This window comes from Epinephelus fuscoguttatus, linkage group LG14 (assembly GCF_011397635.1).
Source record: "Epinephelus fuscoguttatus linkage group LG14, E.fuscoguttatus.final_Chr_v1".
Classification (NCBI taxonomy): Eukaryota; Metazoa; Chordata; class Actinopteri; order Perciformes; family Serranidae; genus Epinephelus; species Epinephelus fuscoguttatus.
In genome coordinates, this window is record NC_064765.1 from 10,746,895 (window position 1) to 10,767,891 (window position 20,997).

Consider the following 20,997-nt stretch of genomic DNA (forward strand, 5'->3'; position numbering starts at 1 on the left):
GTCAAGAATGTCACTTCAACTCACATTACAAAGACGGGGTGCGCCGTGTGAGGTTGCCATTATGGCAGAAACCCCCTTCTGAGGCGCAGCAATGAATCTAGTATTGATTCCAGCAGCCTGTGGACCAGACTCCATACAGAATGTGTCAAAATTTGGTTATACTGTACATATCTACCGTCTGTGATTATTGGCTGGATGATTAGGTGTGCTGGTGGTTTCATTTTAACTGGATTTGAAGTTCGGGGTGTATTTTCCGTGCTACCTGCCTCATGGCAACCCGTTTTTAAAGCCACAACCCCAAAGTGCGCCAGCGGAATAGTGCCTGGCAACACGACTGCACTGTGCGCCGACTGCCTCTGGATTACCGTTGTTCCAGCGGTGTCAGGTAGGTACAGCTGCATAACCATGATGTTTGTCCATGTTAACCTCCTTAATGAAAGCACTTCTTTATATTTTCCACCGCAGCTCTTTGGTCTCGTCAGCAGTTGGCTCATTCAGACTGCTGCATGCGGTCAGATTGGCTTCAAGACGCCTTTGAATGAGAGATTGAATTGATGTAATGTGTAATGTAGTGAAAGACCTTTACAGAGGAGACGGTGGGTCTTTCTCTCTGAGTTTTATTGGATGCTGTGAATCTAGATTATTTAAAGAAAGAGGGAAATTATTGTTTTAAACCGCTGTTTGAAATATTCCTGTTTTGTGTTCATCATCTGCATTAGACGTCTGTGGTGTCTTTGATGTAGAAATGAGAATATAGGAGTTCACATCCTTGCCTGCCTGGCTGCTCTTGGCTTTGACGTAAAATAGCAGGAGCGGACAGTATCAGTACCCATGGAGACTGCGAGTGCCCTGATCTCCAATGCAGTGTTGCTGTTGCATAGAGACTGAGAAAAACTGTGAATTTCAAGGTTGATGCACTGAATGACAACGCGGCTATTTTAAGCGAGAGCCACCTCTATGTCTTTCTCTCTTAGATTACCTTACTTGTTGACAATGTTTTAAAATTCGTCTTTTTTTATTTTTCTTTTCTTCATTGGAACAGGATTACACAACTCTCCAGAGCCACATCAGGAAGACATGGGGTGGGCCACTGACATCAAAGAAGCCTCACATCATTTCATGGCCAACTCTGAAGTGCAGAGCGGTTTGATTTAATACAGAGCTGGACAACATCTGGCTGTATGTAGATTTTATTGTCAGCATCAAGAGCAGAGCAGCCATTACCCTTCAGTGCATCATCTGAATGGAAATATGGACACCGTCAATGCAGGAATTCTAACTCAACATGTCCAGGAACTATGAGGTATGTTCTATTGCTTTCATATCAGAGATGCATTTTATGGTAATTCACAAGCAATTTTTACGAGATATTTTTTACATATTATGTAATCTAGTCACTTAGATTAACAGGGTTTAAAATCATAGATGAGATCCAAAGTTTCCAACAATTCCAATTCAGACAATAATTCAGACATTTTTGTTGTTTTAAAAATGTGTTTATAAATGCAGAAGGTATGATTTTCAATAAAATCCAGACACGCCTCTATTAAACTGATATGGAGATGCTGTATTGAGGTAATGTATTGTAGTGCACAAAAAGCACCACCAGAGGTCAGTATTACTGGTGGAAGAGGCAACTGAGCTGAAAAAGATGGGGCTGCTAGTAGTGGGGAAAATGTTACAGGGCTAGTGGGAAAGAAAAGTGCTTCCATCCTTGTTTGGGTGTTTTGCCACATACTGTAAAACATCAGTTAAAAGCCGTCAATTAAAAGTCTAGTCTAGCCTAGCCTAAAAGTTGTGGCTGCACATTTTGACGAATATAGGCCTGTCTCAATTAGACGCCTGGTCTGGTTGCCAAGCAGTTATTTTTTTTCATAGAAGTTCTTCTGATATATAAAACAGAGTTGTTGGCTACCTGAAACTATGTGTCCGTTCCTTGATTACCCTGTAAATTATTCATATTCCTTTAGTCCATAAAGGTCATCAGATCAAAAGAATCAAAAGGATTTTTCATGAAAATGAATTTAAATTGTGAGTATCATTTTAACAGGATAAAGTTGTTTAATTCCTTTCACGTAAAACTGTTTCTCAACAGAGATGAGGAAATACAAGCAAAATATTTATTTGAACCAGTATGAATATTACTTGTTTAAAAAATGAGGCTTCAAATGAATATATCAAGTATGAATCATTCATTTGACCTAGCTGGCCAACATAACGACACAACACCACCTGTCCCTAATATAAGCTGGTTCATTTCAGTGATATGAGCAAATAGTTGCCCAGGGTATTAATTGAGATTTTACAGCACATAGCTTATTTTTTGTAGGACAAAACATTTAGAACATTTGTCCCCACTCCCCTTTGCATGAACATGAAAGCAGCAGAGGACTTTTATTTCGACAAAATTAAAGATATTTACACCATGAACTCATGCAGAAAATGCACAAATTGGAGATTGGTGCATGAAAAGATCACCAGAATGCAGGAAATTAAGTGTGTGATGCTCAAAATTTTCTTGCAGAGGACCAACATGTCCTCCATTTTATTTGTGTCTCCCTTCAAGTGTTGAAACGAAACCTACGCTCTAGCATATTATGCAGTCTGCTTGCAAGCCAGTAATTATAAACTCATTCAGATTCACAGGGCGTGAATTTCAATTGTAGAGGAGATCCCAAAGTTTCCAAAGATACCAGGCTAATTCTTGTGAAATGTGTTGTATTGGATGCACAACACACAAAGGATAGATTTTATGTAGTTGTGCAGGCAAAAACGCAGAATCTTGGGTTTGACTACTGTACTGAATGAATACATAATGCAGCTTTGTTGAAGAGATGAAACAAGACGATAAAAAATATGCAATACTGTCAGATATTTGAATAAGATGAGTTCAACAAGAAATAAAATGGAAAAGCTGTATATTAAAGAAGCATTGTGCAGGACTTAGTGCCATCTAGTGGTGAGGATTGCAGATTCCAGCCACCTTAAACTTCACCCATGTGCCAAGCATGAACTCAGGGTTAGGATTCATTCAGTGTTCATTGTTCAGGAGTTTGTTTTTCTTCCTCTCCAAAACAAAAAGACCTGCTGATTTAAACCGGTAAAAACACTAAATTAATCAGGTTCATGTTACAAATAAATGTTTCGCCGATGGTGTTCAGCATGTGAGAGATGGCCCGCCAGCCCAGCACCTGCTAATGTGTGCTCACCTTTTTTATGATCACATAAGGTCCAGACTTTTTTGAGAGTTTTTACCTGGAGTGAATTATCCGTGAAAACCCCAACAAAAAGAATAAAAAAAAAAAAACAACAGACCCGGTGATGTAAACTGGTAAAAACAATGGGGAAAAAATATGTCTTTCTCGCAGAAGGGCTGCTAACCACGGTGGCTGACGTAAGAATGTGAGAAGCGAATGGCCTACCTAGAGCTAGTGTTTGTTGGTTTACCTGTTCTGAGCTACTGTAGAAACATGGCGGTGCAACATGGCAGACTAGGACGAGGACCTGTTCTGTATGTAGATATAAACGTCTCATTCTAAGGTAACAAACACACTGCAAGTCTTATTTACAGGTGATTATACACTAAAGAAAGTATTCTTATTGTCTTACATTTCATTTCTACCCATATATCCCCCTGAATCCTATACACTGGACCTTTAAATTTTGCCTTTTCTCCTTCAAAATAGAAATGTGAGCCCTTTAGGATGTTTTCTTTTCAGACGTTGTCAGACCAGTGTCAGTGGATTGGACAAGATTGGAAAGAAAATAAACTCAGTCTGAGCTCTAACTAACCCAAATGAACAAAGACAGCAGTGGGTGAAACAGTAACAGCAGGCATTAAAATGCTGCAAACTTTACTTTGAAATCAAAAATAGAATATGAATGATATTTATATAATAGTTTCAGTTTTCGTTTGTGAATCTGTTCAAATAAAAGACAGACTGTAGTGATGATGTCATCTAGAGATGAATCCTGGAGCTGCTCCACAGACAGTGAATAATAGAACAACAGCTAGAACACTTTGAGCAGCAGCCACAGGGATTTTACTGGTATAAGGGCACATTTAGTGATTCACTGTTGCAAGCTCTGTTCACTCAAATGATGAAATAACTTGAGCATGAGCCCCTTGTTTTCGTCATTAATCAGATGCCGGTTAGTTAGCTCAATAAGGTGACGCCCATTTATATCTGTTTATACTGGAGGAATTGCCTATAGGTTATTGTTGGGTCTTCTTTCAGGTTGACAGAATACATGTGTGTGAATGAGAAGGACCCAAGTGGAACGGTGAGGTTACAGGGAGTAGAAATAAAGAAGGTGGAGGATTTCAAGTACTTAGGGACAACAGTCCAGAGCAATGGAGAGTGTGGAAAAGAGGTGAAGAAACAGGTGCAAGCAGGTTGGAACGGGTGGAGAAAAGTGTCAGGTGTGGTGTGTGATAGAACAGTACCAGCAAGACTAAAAGGAAAGGTGCACCAGCGATGTTGTTTGGTTTAGAGACAGTGGCACTGAGGAAAAGACAGGAGGCAGAGCTGGAGGTAGCAGAGATGAAGATGTTGAGGTTCTCTTTGGGAGTGATGAGGATGAATAGGATCAGGAATGGGTACATCAGAGGGGCTCATGTTAGATGTTTTGGAGATAAAGTCCAAGAGGCCACGCTGAGATGGTTTGGACATGTTCAGACTCAGAGGAGGGATAGTGAATATATCGGTAGAAGGATGCTGAGGTTGAAACTACCAGGCAACAGGCCTAGAGGAAGACCAAAGAGGATATTTATGGATGTAATGAAAGAGGACATGAAGTCAGTTGGTGTGAGAGAAGAGGATGCAGAAGATAGGGTTAGATGCTGTTCAAAATACTTCCACATAAACTGTCTCATGCACACATGAGTAGCGCTCCTGGGCAAGCACTTACGTTTGAACCATAGACTGTATAAAATAATGGCCATCAACCTGGCCTTCGAATTCCCTCTATCCCAATCCGATCACATAGTTGTGGAATGTGCTGGAACAAGGCAGATCCACTGTGAAGCCACACCTTGCAACCCACAGGACTCCCCCAGAGGTCCTATATCCATGCCTCTACAGGTCAGAGCCGAGTCTGATCCAAGGAGAGCCAGTATGAATCGGACCTACCTATCTTACCTGGAGGGGCATGAACACAGGACCTCTGAGTTCTTTGTTTTGTTCCTCAGGCCACTTCTGAGCTGTCTTTGCAGTTTGGCATGGTACATTGTCAGCTGGGAGTGCCACTGAATTTTAACATTGAATTATAACAAGATGATCAATATTATCCACCTCACCTCTCTGGGTTTTAATGTTTTGGCTGACTGGTGTTTGTAAGATAACAAGCAGGTACAGGTATGGTTAACTTGGAAGCAAAAGTGAAAAGCACTCAGCAAGTTTGATGGTCTGGCAGGGAGTGAATGGAGCTGGGCTGATATATGAACTGAGAGGCTAATGAGGGAATGAGGTGCAGGTGAGGAGGTGGCTGGCCAAGCAACTACAGGGCTGATGACGGGTGTTGGAACAGGTGTGTATATGGGTGGGGCAGTTAGGTGATGGGAAAAGAAGGGAAAGTCTGAGGGTATCTGGTGGATGGATGGAAATTAGCCATAAAGGGGCCTGGGGAATGGGAATTGTTCCTGCTGACTGTTTCCATAACCAGCGACGTACATCCCAACATGTCCTGATCATCAACAGAGACCAGTTTTAAGCACATTTAGGGTCACAGACCAAAACAAGCTGAAAATCTACATTAAATCTTGTTTTACAATAAGGTACCTTTTCCTCTGCTTTACCCACCAGCCTGGTCACTCAGTAGGGATGTTGGCTGCCGTGGAACATGGTCCCATCCTCTGCAGCGACTCCAACATCCTCTGCCTCTCGTGGAAAGGCAGGGTCCCCAAGAGTGAAAAGGACAAGCCGGTGTGCCGGAGGCGGTACTATGAGGAGGGCTGGCTCGCCACGGGGAACGGGAGAGGAGTTGTTGGGGTGACGTTTACATCGAGTCACTGCAGGAGGGACAGGAGCACACCTCAGAGAATCAATTTTAACCTGCGAGGACACAACAGCGAGGTGTGGTCTTGACTATATCACTGTCTCCATTGTTTGTGATATGTTTTAATTGAAAGAGAGATAAATACATGACGAGCATTATAACAAGAACAAGAAAATCCTCTTCTCTCTCAGTTTCCCCCTCCTATGTTATGACCTTCACACTTTTAAGGCTTTCTGTTAAAACTGATGTGTAATTATATCTTACCCACCATTACGGAATCCTCCGTCCTGATCGAAACGTCAGTGTTTACCGTCTTTGACGATAAGAACAAGTGAGATAAAGCTTTACTGACTTCCACAGGGAAACAAGAAGACAAGAAACATAGAGTAGAAAACCTTTTTACAATTTTATAAATAGAGATTGAGGCAGGAATGTGCAAAGGCCCACACTATGAAGAATAAATATAAGAGTCTGATTATGTCTGTATTTTCTCTCTATGCTGACTTTCCTTCCTACTGCAGAGGACTCTGACATCACACTGCACCTTAAAAGCTTTTTCTAGCATCGTTTTCACACTGTATATTAATCATGAATGCTCCTCTGTGCAGAGAGCTACCTGGGCTTGTGAAAAATAGTAACAATGTTTTGGGGGCTTTTGCAGGTTGTCTTGGTGCGTTGGAATGAACCCTTTCAGAAGCTGGCCACCTGCGATATGGAGGGAGGGATCTTTGTGTGGATCCAGTATGAAGGGAGATGGTCAGTAGAGCTAGTGAACGACAGAGGAGCCCAGGTAGACAGTTTTTCTACTGTTGCATGCACATATGAAATATTATCCTGGTAATATATACTAACACATTATGTAAGACATCTGTAATGAACACGATGAAACAATAACAAAAAAAACAACCTCAGACAACCTCAGAAAGGACCAAAGCCCAGTTCAGACCAGAGATTTGCAACGAGCCAAGTTGAAACTTGCAACTACTTGCAGTGTGACAGTCTGCAACGTTCTTAAACCTGCCAGTTTACACTAATGCTGCTAAATGAGATGGTGTATTGTCGCTGTAGTGAGGACTCTCTGCACTTCTGTTCTAATTCTCATGTTTTTTTGTAGCTGGATATAATTTAAAGCCTCTGAGAATATGATTGAAGATAGTGATGGTGAGATACTTGCTACAGTTGCATTTCTGCTAGTAGTGAAACAGCAAAAACAAGCGGATACCTCCAGGGTATGAAGTGGTTGAAGTGCCAAAAACTGCAGTTCTTCTAATGGCCACTTGAGGCTGGCTCCAAGAGCTTCTCAGTCCCCATAGACCCCCATGTTAAAATATCCAACTTTACAGCAGAAATAAACATGTTTACAGCCTGGTACAAAAAATGGTTTGGTCTCTATCGCTAATTTCAACATTCATGACAACTGTACACTGTCAAGCATATTTAAGGATGGGGCCTCTTGAGGACAGGCTATCTGCCAGGCATTACTACAGTCTGTGAGTCAGATCCACCCCGCATTCCTCCACAGCGCCATCCTCTCATGAAAATATGGTCATCTCTGGCTCCAAAAATCCAGGATGGCAACAACCAAAATGCTGAACTTAAGATTTAAGAATGGGAATCCACAAATCAGTGGGTGACGTGGTTGCTACAACCATTATTTTATATGCTATGGGCAAAAAGCATTAAAAAATTATCTGAGCTTCAAATGGATTTTATTCACAATGAATACACCACAATAATTTAAATAACCAGTGGCAATTAATCCGTCAGTGCTTGCTTTTGGAATTTGCTTAATTAAGTAAACTTTAAGGCTTGTGTCATACAGACATGACTGATGAGGAGATCCTATCTTTCTCTTCATCCAAAACTCGGCCACTTTGATCAGCTGACAGGTTGTTACTGACTTAACTGGCTGACTTCGCTACAGGCTGATTAGCTGTTAAACAGGTGGCATGCCTTATGTTTTAAAACCAACTACTGGCGACTTGACAGGCTGAATCTTATGAAACACCATAAGCTGGCTCCAGTCGATCTGAGATGGGCCAGTTCATACCTCTCCAGTTTTTCCCTGCTATGTTCTAAAACTGTTTAAAAATTAGTTTATGTCCTTTATCTTCATCTATCAGTGTCACCAGTTTTAACAAATTCCAAAAACATCTCCCAATAAATTCAGAGGGTTTATTTCTCATGATATAGGTAAGTATTTCAAGAGTCAGACTTGGTGTTAAATCATTCAACCACCGGCCAAGAGCAGAGAAACTTACATTCTTCCAACCCAGTGTAATTGAGCACCACCCCTGTAGCAAACATAGGTCAACCATCCCTTTCTGTCTCATAGGCAGGGTGAAACTTCTCTGCAAATCTTTGGTCGGAACTGGGCTTAAAACATGTATTTTGATAGGAGCGTCTTTTATACATAGACAGATGTCTTGACGGTGAATATTTCTTCCCTCCAGGTGAGTGACTTCACTTGGTCACATGATGGCACTCAAGCCCTCATCGCATACCGGGATGGCTTTGTGTTAGTTGGTTCAGTCAGCGGACAAAGACACTGGTCGTCTGAGATTAACCTGGAGAGTCAGATCACCTGTGGCATCTGGACGCCTGATGATCAACAGGTACACACTGTCTGGTTGAAAATAAATGACCATCCTTTCTGTTGTTAAGCGTAAAAAAGTTATCTTTAGTAAGAAGAATTACATGTGGGTAGAGGTGATTTCCCCTTGCTTTAAATGCCTCAAATAGAAGATGAAACGACTCATGTAATGGTCTCGCAGCACATTCAAGCCATGTATTTAATGCTCCAGAGTATTTTCATCGTGTCCATTTATTCAACTTTAATGTACAATGCCCCCTCAGGTGTTGTTTGGCACAGCGGACGGTCAGGTGATAGTGATGGACTGTCACGGACGAATGCTCGCACATGTCCTATTACACGAGTCTGATGGGATCGTGAGCATGTCCTGGAACTGCCCTGACTTCCTGGTGGAAGACAGCACAGAGAGCGACACAGACTCCGATGACAATATTCTGCCTTTAGGTACGAACACACAGCTCATATGACAGCTTGCTACCTTGTGTCGGCTGCGGAAAGCTAATATAATTACTTCTCTCTGTTCCTCCAAGTGCGGCGAGTCAAGCCGTTGTTGACAGTCACCTTCTTATCCGGAGATATCAGTTTAATGAACAACTATGACGACCTCTCTCCTGCTGTAATTCGCTCAGGGCTGAAAGGTATAAACATCCATGATTCAATGTGACATTTACAAACATGCTTAGAAATTATGTTGATGATATGACCCATGACACAAGATGAACCATGACAAGGTTTTTGTACCCCTTCACTCCACAGATGTTGAGGCCCAGTGGTGCTCCCAGGGAGACCTCCTGGCTGTGGCCGGCATGGAGAGACATGGGCTTCCTGTTGACTCTGCCTGTTCGTCCATCATGAGGAATGCCCTCGTTAAGTTCTATAATGTCCAAGGAGAGCACATCTACACTTTGGAGACACCGGCACAGGTTAGTCTGTGTAAACTAAGAGGGAAAGTAAATGTGGTAACACTTTATAATAACCATTATCAATAAATGGTAAATTGATGGTTAATAAACTTTAGTTAATAGTTATTTTACTGTTACCTAACAATTAAATTATACTTAATACTGTTTACTAATTATTAGTAATGCTATAACTTATGGTAGTTTTTGCAGATACAGTTGCACTTCAGCACATTGGAGAATATATGTTTTGTTTTATGTTGTTAGTCATGGGTGATAAACTTCCTTTCCATCACATTATTATTATTCAAAAACATTTCACAATTAAGAGCTTGGATATGAAGGGTAAATAATGACAGAACATATTTTTAAAAATGAAGACATTAGTACAACTGAGAATCCAATAGATAGATACAAAGAGTACTTTTTAAATTCCAAATGGAAATTACAGTGTTACAGCAGCTACTACACATAAATCACAAAAACAAATGAGGTAGACAAGTACAATTAAAGGAACAAGTTATACACAGTAACTAAAATAGACTAAATTAAATATAAAATATAAAATACTATAAAATTAAAAAAAGGAAACTCTAACATGTACTGAATATAAACTGTACAATAGATACTGCTAAAAGCAGTATACAATAAGGTGCACAATTGGTCTTTGGATACAAAACACTATTAGTTGTGCACTGAATATAAGTAATACATGAATTTTCTACATTGTGTTTATGCAGTGAGACTGCTCTAGATAACTGTAAAAAAGGTGGAAGACAAAATCCTGATTATTCAGTACTAAATCTTTTTGATATCAAAGCACTTTAGAGTCTAATTTTGTATTTCAACCAAGACAGAGCATCAGTCGATAAGTAAGTTTGTATTCTATAATTGGACTCCACAGTTTTAATGAATACTGTCAAATGTACAAGACATTGGTAGGTATTGATTTGTTTAGTTGCATACAGGCATAACTGTTGACTGATACTGTATTTCTTTTAATGTGAAAACTGTTTTTCAGAGGCCCATCACCACCATCTGTTGGGGTCACAGAGACTCCCGTCTGTTCCTTGCATGTGGACCAGCACTCTATGTGGTACGTGTGGAGCACAGGGTGGCCAGCCTCCAACTTTTATGCCAGCAGGGCATCGCCAGCGCCCTGCGAGAGGAGAAGGATGTGGGGAAACTGAACATGCCCTCGCTGCTCTGCTCCTATGTCACCACTGCTTTCATACCCACCATCAAGGTGTGTTGGTCCCTGATTCATTTCTGTGCAGTAACAGTCACAGACAAACACCTTACCAACTTTGTTGATAATTCAAAAGTGCTGACTGTTTTCATTTGATTGTCCAGCAGTCCTACAGCCCTTTCCTCTCTTTGTTCTAGCCCCCAATCCCTGACCCCAACAACATCCGTGACTTTGTCAGCTATCCCACAGCTGGGAATGAGCGGCTCCACTGCACCATGAAGCGAGCAGAGGACAGCCCAGAGGCAGGCGGACCCTGCTACACTCTTTACCTAGAATACTTAGGAGGACTGGTCCCCATCCTCAAAGGAAGGCGCATCAGTAAACTACGGCCCGAGTTTGTCATTATGGATCCAAAAATGGACAGCAAAGCAGGTGGGCTTAAACCTCACAGGCTTGAGCAGCTACTTTTCATAGAGACCAGCTCTCTGGTAGGCAGTAGACCCAGTGAAGAGTGTCAACAGTTAGGTTACTACAAACTAAACTCCATTATCTCCACAAATGTATTAGTGTGGTGGCAGAAGTCTCAGAGACATATATCTCAAGACCACAGTCCATAAAGCAAAAACTATCGGTGTGTCTAGAGAAGGGTAGGTGAGAAAATACGATTTGTGTAAACTGGGAAAAAACAAAAAAAAATTACATTTTGTGAAATATGCTCATTCACTCTATTGCTGAGAGTTAAATGAGAAGATCGATGCCACTCTAGTGTCTGCTACATGTGACACTAGAGCCAGGACATGGGTAGCTTAGCTTAGCATAATGATAAGAATAACTAGTCAACTGTCAACAGTTTTACAGACGTCTCTTGTAAAATGGTGGCCTGTGGGGAAAATGATTTTGGGGCCATGGGGGAACTTTTGCTGCAATACTGCAAATGGCCACTAGGGAAATTGGAAGCAAGACTGAGTGGCGTTCTTGGGGGCTTGATTGTGCTGGAACTATTTCTTGGCCAGTGACTTTCTGCTGTTACCATGACGACAATGAGAGGAATTTCAGTATATAAATACTAAAACACACTGCACACTGGATTTAAACTCAGGAATGGTATCTTTCATTTCACTGTGTATTTAACTTCAGACAGAGCCAGGCTAGCTGTTTTCCTCTGCTTCCAGTCTTTCTTCTAGGCTAAGATAATCGGCTATCTGCTAGCTGTAACCTCATATTAGACAAACATGGGAGTGGTATCGATCCTCTTATTTCATCAATGGCAAGGAAGTGACTACTGATAAGCATATTTCCCATATGTTCCTGAAAAGAGGTGAAATTGATTTTGAAATTCTGATGAATGAAGCAAAACCTTCTTGTCAGAAAGCCAATAGACTCAAAACACATATGGTAGCAGAGTTTCCTAAAGGTCAAATCTGGTTCCTTGTCATCTTGAATTTAAATCTTCACCTGGGTCATCTCTTTAAATTTGCTCTCCACTTCAAAAAAAGCGATGCATATTCATGCAGCGTTCCCATCATTCACCTTGAGTTAGAACAAATACAGACTCTGGTGATGACTGCTCTACTCTGATGTAACATGGTCTGAGGCTTGATACAGGAATAGCCTCTACCACGACCTGGGTGCAATGGGACTGCATTTTAATAAGGTTCTCACGCAGGGGAAGTTTAATGTTAGCATGTATGAAGACTCACTATTCCTGTTTGGTGTGTATTTCCCCAGAGGAGGTGTGTGTGAATCCCATGATCTCATACACTGACAGCTGTAACTGCTCTGACTCCAGTGACATTGAGTTGAGCGATGAGTGGGTCGGGAAGAAGTCACCGAAGTTGTCCCGAGGAAACAGGTCACCCAAACTCTACATGTCAGACATCTTTTTTTTCAAACAGATTACACAGGCTGGAGCCACAGAATGCTTGCAGATGTGTTTATAGCATGTGTTTCATCATGCCTGTTTCATCAACTGCCATGTGTTCATTCCGGGCCAATGCAGATATTTAATTTTAAAGCCTCTGTCTGCTGATACCTTGACATGTTGATATTATAGTGCATCCCTAGAAAGTATCATATTTCAGTGGAAAAGACAATTGAAAACTGTACCTCTTTGTTGTAAAGGATGAACATGGAATCAAGAAAATCTCCCAAACTTTCACGCGCCAATCAGGAAAGCCAACGGTCGCCACGGTTACCAACAAAGAAGCCTCCAGTTCGGTCTCCAAGTCTGACACGCCGAGAGTTTTCCATGGATGGGATCACAGAGGTATGACATGCCAGAAACTGTGTCCATAATTTAATTTGTATTAGTGTTATCAACATTTTTACAATAAAATTATACTGTAGAAGTGCTAATAAGCAACTGTAGTGTCGTTAAAGGCTTTTAGGTAAATGGTGAATCTAGGAAAAAAGTGATACGTGCTCAAAATATTCTCTCACCTAAGATGTTACTCTCTTTGTCATTTCCTTAACATCAAAATCAAAACAAAAAAGCTATCATTTTATTACCTTAATACCATGTTCTTGTTCTTACTTACCTGATGTATCACATCATCATTTTTATTGATGTCCTCCATTTCTTCTGCTTCAAAGCACAACTACCTTGCTCAAGTCACATCCAACATTTGGGGGACGAAATTCAAAATTGTTGGACTTGCTTCTTTTCTCCCTGCCAATCTCGGTGCAGGTAAATGTCACGTGAAAGCCACACATACACATCATGTTGACCATGCTGATGAATCTAACAAGCACCATGACTTTCTTCTATGTTCCAGTCATCTATAAGACGAGTCTGCTTCATCTGCAGCCGAGACAGATGACAATCTACCTTCCAGAGGTGCGAAAGATTTCTCATGACTTTATGAGCCTGCCTGTGTTCAACCCCAACGTGTTCAGTGAGGATGAGGATGACTTACCAGGTGTGTATGAATATTAAAAATGGCCTATTGTGCTCATTTTCAGGTTCATACTTGTATTCAGGGTTTGTACTAGAGCATGTTTACGCTGACCACCTGTATTCACCCTCTGTGTGAGACGCTCCATTTTAGTGTCTATCTCTTTGAGCCCCCTCTTGCAAAAAAGCCCATACTGCACTGTTATTGCCACTAATGTATTAAGAGAACTGGATACAGTGTTGTAGGCAGGCTCTCTATGAAAAGTTGCTCAGTGGTGCACAAAGCTAAAATTTTCCCTGACATTAGCATTTAGCTACTGTACATATAGCAGAGTACTTGCAGCTGGTAATGACTGTAGTGGAGAATAGCGACACTTTCTAACATAAAAAATCACCAATAAACTTCAAAAAACAACTGGGACATGTCCCAGCAGGAATCTCATCCAAAACTGGGAAGAAATTAACAAAATCAGCGACCAAAAGATTATGTGTTTCCCTGATGTTAGCATGTAGCCACATGTAGGCCTACAATAACAATAATAACTGACCACATAAAGAAATCTGGCACACTATGACATTAAACTGCAGCCAGAGGTATTCAGAGCAGTCTGAAGCTTGAGGTTGTGGCTCACAATGATTACTCTGACATACATCTGCATCATTATTTGATATTGTGATTGCTTTTATATTCAATTCAGCTGATTTATTCGCTGTATTTGCTAAAAGTCACTTACACAGTTTTCCTTTGTGTTTTTATAAAGTGATGGGGCCGTCTGGAGTGGCAGGAGACAACCCTCCCTGCACAGTCAACATCCCCATTGCTCCTATCCACAGCCCGGCTCAGGCCATGTCTCCAACTCAGAGTATCGGCCTGGTTCAGTCTCTCCTAGCCAATCAGAACATTCAGCTCGATGTCCTGACCAACCCTACAGCCACTGCAGCAGCTGCAGCTGCAGCCGCAGCAGCCTCTGTCCCTGTTACTGATCATGGGCAGGACGCAGTTCCAACACCGTACCCAGTGCCAGCTAGATACTCAAACCCTGGTCAGGTGATCTTCAACGGGCTGGAGATGGGTCCTCTTCTCCCTGGTACTCTTCCTCCCCCACCTCCACCCCACCATCTCCCACCGCAGCCTCACCCGCAGAGGTCTCATTCACAACAGCCTCGCCAGTTGCCGTCTAAACAGTCACAACAAATGCAGGCACAGCAGCAGCAGCAACAGCAACAGCAGCAGCAGCAGCAGCAGCAACAGCAGCAGCAACAGCAGCAGCAGAAAATAATGCATCATCATCAACAACAGCAGCAGCAGCAGCAACACCATCAACAACACCAGGTTCAGCAACAGCAACAAATGCAACAAAACCCACAGCAAGTGACACACCAACAACTTCACCACCAACAGCAGATCCAGCAGCAGCAGCAACAGATGCAGCTGCAGCATGAACAGATGCAGCAACAGCAGCAGCAGATGCAACAGCAGCAACAGCAGATCCGCCAACAGATCCAGGAGATGAGACAGCAGCAGCAGCAGCTCCAGCAGCAGCACCAGCAGATCCAGCAACAACACCAACAGATGCAGAGGCAGCACCAACAAATGCAGCAGCAACTAAAGATGCAGATGGTGCTGCCCCCTCCTCCATCCGGCTATCCAACTATTTCATTACAACAGATTCATCTCCTGCCTCCTCCTCCTACCACTGAGCCTGGGTTCAGCAGGGCGGAGCATAGCCACACTCTTAAACCAAGTCTGCCACGGACTTTACCTCCCTTCAGCGACATGGATGGATCAATGGAGATTCAGATGAGGAAGGTGAATCCCCCTCCTCCATACCCAGGCACTGTGGTGTCTGCAGCAACAGTTACAGCTGTTGCTACACCTCAAACTCTTGTCACAAACTGTGACAGCCCAAGTGTCCTGGCACCAGACCCCTGCTTGAAGAAGGATGAATTTTTGCTCCACCCTGTCACTTTACAGTACCCGACACCCCTTGGGTATGAAAGGATCACGACCTTTGACAGCAGTGGCAATGTGGAGGAGGTTTGTCGGCCGCGCAGGCGCCTCGTTCGCAACCAAAATGCATACGCTGTCCATGGCATCGGAGGCTCGGCCACACTCAAAGTCACTTCCTCTGAGAATAAAAAAATCCAACTTCCCTACAGCTCAGCAACTCTTAGTCGTCTCTCTGTCCCTCGATACTCAATACCTAGTGGTGACCCTCCTCCTTACCCTGATCCAGCCAATCAAGTAACTGCTACACTTCCTCCTCCTCAGAGGATTGACAGCAGTCTGATACATGCCACTCTACGCCGTGACCGCAGGGAGGTGGGACTCAAAGTGCCACAGATGATGGAAAGCTCAAGGACCCTCCCCACCAAGGCTAAAATGAACAGCGCACTAGCACTTAGCTACCAGCAGAGGGTGCCCACTGCATTGTACACATGCACACAATGTAGCAGCAACAGCAGCAGCACCAGTGTCAGCGTTAGCGGTGGTGGAACTACAAGCAGTGGCATCGCTGGTGGCACGGTGGTGAGGCAGGACTTCCCACCAGGGAAAGGAGCACATCACAGCACCATTATTGTGCACTCCAAAAGTAACACACCCATGGCCTCTCAGTCATCTTACAGTCTGCTTAGTGCTGTTGATAACAGCAGGGACAGAACAGTGTACGTTAACTCTGCTTTCACTGAAGATGAGACTTTAAATCAGCAGTGTCACCTTGAGAAATCTGTACGTCAGCTGACTCTCGGCGATGTCAGTTTGACAGTTAAACGCCCTCCGCCTTACCAGTGGGACACCTCGACCACAGAAGAGTTCTGGCTCACTCCAGAACAAACAATGTTAGGTCCTCCACCTGGACCTCATAAACCACCTCCACTTATCATCAGTCAAGCTCAGCACATAGACATGACTCGGCTGCCATTTGTCCTCACGACTAAACCTCCAACCAGTCAGACCACAAGCACTCTTACTTTCCCATCAGGTTACCAAATATCCCTCTCGCCTTTTCCTCCAGGTGTGGCTCACGGCGGTCCTCCACTTCAGACCTTACAGAACCCTCCACCACAGTGTTCTCCAAATGAAGTAGTTGGTTCAGTCCCTTATGCTCAGCAGGATCCCAACTTAGTCTTGCCACCAGGCTATCCTCCAAGTCTGGCTAACTTGGCCTGCTGCCCACTCCCTCCGATGTATCCAGGAGCCAGCTCATGTGCTGGACTCCAGCTGCACCCTGTCAGTCTTCACCCCTGGAACCCATACCCCTGCCCGCCTCCCATGCAAGACCCTCCAGCACCTCCCCTCCCCACCAAAACACATCAGATTTTAGAGAAGCCAATTCTTTCCCCACCTCCTCCAACTGGGCCACCCCCACCACCCCCTCTCCCCCCTCCTCCTCCACCTACTGAGTTACCACCATCCAAAAGTGCCACAGAGGATCTAGCAGAGTCCGCCAACAACTTTCCAGAGCCATCATCCCTGAATGAAAGTCCTGTGCCACAGGAGTCAGAGCGCTTCAACAAGAAGAGCCGCAAAAGATTGGACAGCAGAGCCGAGGAAGCCAACATGCCCACTGTCTCTGAGGGAAAATCCAGAAAGGAAGGCCGTGCACTCTCGGACTTTAACACTCTCATTTCCAGCCCAAGGCTTGGCAGCAGGGAGAAAAAGAAGCCCAAGGGGCAGAGAGAGCAGCTCAATAAAACCAAGAAGATGAGCAGGACCACAAATGAGTTCCAGGATAGTTCAGAGAGTGAGCCAGAGCTGTTTATTAGTGGTGATGAGCTCATGAATCAGAACCAGAGTAGTAAGAAGAGCTGGAAAAACAAGCGCAGCATGCGTATGGCGAGTGAGCTGGAGGAGATAAAGTGCCGCAAGGCAAATGAAAGGGAGGACCGCAGTTTGGGAAGTCAAGGATTCGTCTATGTCATGGCCAATAAACAACCATTGTGGAATGAAGCCACCCAGGTCTACCAGCTCGATTTTGGAGGACGAGTCACACAGGAGTCAGCAAAGAATTTTCAAATTGAGCTGGATGGTAGACAGGTAATGATGAGAAATCATTAAGAATTTAGAGCTGAAATAATTAGTCAGTTGCTCCTTTAGTTGCCCGACAGATAATTTAGCTGCAATGATTTTAATACTCATTTTTAAAGGTAAATTATGCAGGAATTGTTGGATACTATTTGTGAACAGTATCCCCAAGAGAAGTGACAGTGAAAGCCAACCCCAGCTTTTGTGTTTTGCCTTGTTATATTTGCATTGCATATCGGCACTGTATCTGCAATTTTTATCGTTTCCTCTTGAATGTTTTCCACTTACAGTTGGGCATCACAATTCATATACAACCCATGTAGTCTTGAGCCAGTAACTCATGTATATCCCATATAATCAGAAAGGCTGCGATCATGTGACCAATGTGCGTATGGGAGTAAACAAGGAAGTAGTATAAATATTGAATTCTGATGGCTTAGATCTTTAAAAGTGACTAAGGTGAGGGTGTGTGATTGTCAAGGCCAGGGTTTGACACCTGCATAGTGTGATGAAGGCACAAAAGTCTGTGTAAGTAGGTAGACTGGGGTGGTGAATGGGTCAAACAACACAGGACTTTCCTCCAGGAGACCTGTGTTCAGTACCGTTTTAAACCAAGTGTACTTTGAGTTATCTTAAGGTATGGCGTCAAAGATGAGACAAAGTTTGCAGCCCCGATCTCCTCAGGCAGGTCATTCAAAAGTCGGGGAGCTCTGACTGCAAAGGCTGTATCGCCTTTGTGATTTAATCTAGACCTCAGATCTTGTATGAGTCCATATGTTGTTTTGTATACCTGGTATGCCTTTAGGCAAAAATGGCAGATATTCCTTGGTTTCATCTTTTTAAATGTGATTACCTGCTGCTCATCTTTTTCTTTTTGATCAAGGTCTTTTTTTTATTTTCAAATATAAAAAAGCAGACAACAATTAAATCAAATCTCTCTATAAAACAACATGAAAATCATTGCCAGTAATCATTTGCCCATCATTTTCACACAGGCGTAAATAATGAAATAAGTTATGGCTGAATTCCATTTAGCTGCTTTGATTTCAGGGTTCCGGTATTGTGCATGCTTGCTCACTGTCACACTTACTTTAACCTGAATACAACAGAGCTATCTTTGATGTTGTTAGTAACACCTGGGTTTTTCCTACTATGACTGGCCAAAATGTCTGCTGTAAAAAGGTCTGTTGCAGCCGTAGACGAAGCAATAAAAAATACTGATGTGTTGGTTGATTGATGCTTTCTGAATTGTCCTCCTCTTTTCTGTCTATTCAGGTGATGCAGTTTGGGCGCATTGATGGGAATGCCTATATCTTGGATTTCCAGTATCCTTTCTCAGCAGTGCAGGCATTTGCTGTTGCCTTGGCTAATGTGACTCAAAGGCTGAAGTGAAGCAAAGGTTTTGTGTTATTGTAGACAAATTCAAAAGAAGCCACAATGGTCTAGCAGCCCGACGTGTATGGGGCTAGAGCTGGGAAAATGTCAGTGTTGTGGTGGTTCTTATTGATGTTCAAGTTGGTCTTGCACATGCAGACAATCAGTCTATTGAAGGCGATGCCAGTCGAGGTCAGTGATCATGGAGGCTGCGCCAGTTAGTCCATCACTTCTAGTTCACATGTTGAATGTACTCAAGCTAGTTTTATTTATTATTCAAATGTTATTTAGTGAAGTAAAAAATGTCAACCTTCCCTGGATAAACAAAAGGTTAACTAAGTAGATGTTGAAATGGATTTTAAAAACAGCGTGGAGGTTTCGTACCACATGTGGTGCCAAAGACATCCTCCCTCTCTTAAAATGGTGGCTAATTCAGTGTATTTCAAATAAATAAATGTTTAAAATATGTGTTTTATGTTGATAGAAAATAAACACAGCAAATACCTACATTGTTAGGTACAATGGCATTCAAAATTGCATATAAATGTTCACCAAGCCATACCATATCTGATACACTGCATTATTTTAAGTCAGTTTTAAGTAATTAGGTTAATGAATTATAAGGTTTAATTTGTATTATTTTTCAGTACCTTTATTTGTATCTTTATTGGTCATTAGGAACCCATTTGTTGAAAGCATTGATTTGCTTTTAAGTCTGTTTTGTTTGTTAAATGTCCTCTACATTGTGTTCAAATTGCTGAACATGCAATAGAAGAATATATTGATTCTGCAACTGCAACCTGAAGAGCTGAGTACAGTTTACCACAGTTTGTATATTTTCTATTCATGATACTTCTATGAAGTGGTGCAATGAACATAGTAAATCATATTGTTTTGGCCACAATACTGCAAATCATTATTCAGTCAGAGCCGTTATGATCTGACCATGTTATTCCTTATTTATTCATGTGTAAATTGAATTTACATGTTCCTTTTCATTTAAAAAACTCCCCTCTACAAATGTGAGTAACGGTCACAGTGAGTTTATGTGTGCCAAATAAAGCCAAATGGTCAAACGCATTTAGCTGAAAGTTAAGTATGTGGGGACGATGATGGAAAATCCCCACAAACAAAAATGTGCATAAACACCGAGATCCTCTCAGTGAGTCTCAAACTCGGTTGGCTCTGTGTTGTTTTCATTGGGTGTTTATGATGCTACTACATCAGTAGTTTGCCTCGTTGGAAATCAGTGCTGCTTTAGATAGATAGAGCTTGTGTGCAATAACGCTACCTACATAGAACTGATGATGTTGTACTCGCAAAAGAAAATACAAAGCTGCTTGCACTGTGTATTTAGTAAATGACTTAACATCATTATATGCTTAGGAAAAATTGTGCTTATATGTTGCTAATTTCAGTAGTTTTTGTACTTCACCTTTGCTTTAACATGGTACCAAGTGTTTTTTGATGTTACACTTGTAGAAAAAAAAGAACGAGAACAACAAACTTGCAGGTATTAAATACAACATATTCATAAGTTAAGATTAACTGTTAGTAGGAGTGAGATTCATGTAGATTTGGTGCTAATGTATAAAGAAACAAATGTGGAAATGTCTGGACATTCGTCATTTGCTAAAAGAAGGTTATTTTGAAGTATATGAAGAAAGTATTTTGAGAGAGGCTACAGAGAGTTTTCATTTAAGAGCTTTTTTAATTTAATGCAGCTTCAGAGACTTAAGCGACAGTGTGTGTCAGTTTTCAGCAATACTGCCTAATGAATAGTTGGTTGCCTGATATTTTTTTTCTCTTATTTTGTGAAGGAAACAAGTATGATGTGACCATAGGTTTATATGGACCTATAGGCTGGCCAAAATGTAATAAAAACACATTGTTCCAAATGTTTTTGTTGTCACGTTTCATTTACAGTTTGGCTCTTTCACGCTCTGGTGCAAAGTTAGTGATCCCAGTCCCTTCAGCAGTTATGAAAGGAACAGCTGGAGTACTGCATTTCTGCAAAATAAAAAA

General features: G+C 42.2%; 1 protein-coding gene across 2 annotated transcripts; it reads left to right on the top strand.

Moving 5' to 3' along the window:
* Window positions 1-272: 272 nt before the first annotated feature.
* On the top strand, window positions 273-20,836 carry tulp4b (TUB like protein 4b). 2 transcript variants are annotated; one of them, XM_049595528.1, is made up of 16 exons: window positions 273-385; window positions 1,043-1,303; window positions 5,805-6,074; window positions 6,659-6,787; window positions 8,451-8,612; window positions 8,854-9,034; window positions 9,121-9,228; window positions 9,347-9,513; window positions 10,511-10,735; window positions 10,876-11,110; window positions 12,407-12,548; window positions 12,800-12,944; window positions 13,271-13,364; window positions 13,453-13,596; window positions 14,333-17,610; window positions 18,874-20,836. In XM_049595528.1, the coding sequence occupies exons 2-16, from the start codon at window positions 1,286-1,288 to the stop codon at window positions 18,988-18,990; spliced, it is 5,415 nt and encodes a 1,804-aa protein (XP_049451485.1). In that variant the 5' UTR covers window positions 273-385; window positions 1,043-1,285; the 3' UTR covers window positions 18,991-20,836. The 2 variants fall into 2 exon arrangements, with proteins under 2 accessions (XP_049451485.1, XP_049451486.1); XM_049595529.1 differs by having other exon boundaries at window positions 274-385; window positions 12,407-12,530.
* Window positions 20,837-20,997: the final 161 nt, after the last annotated feature.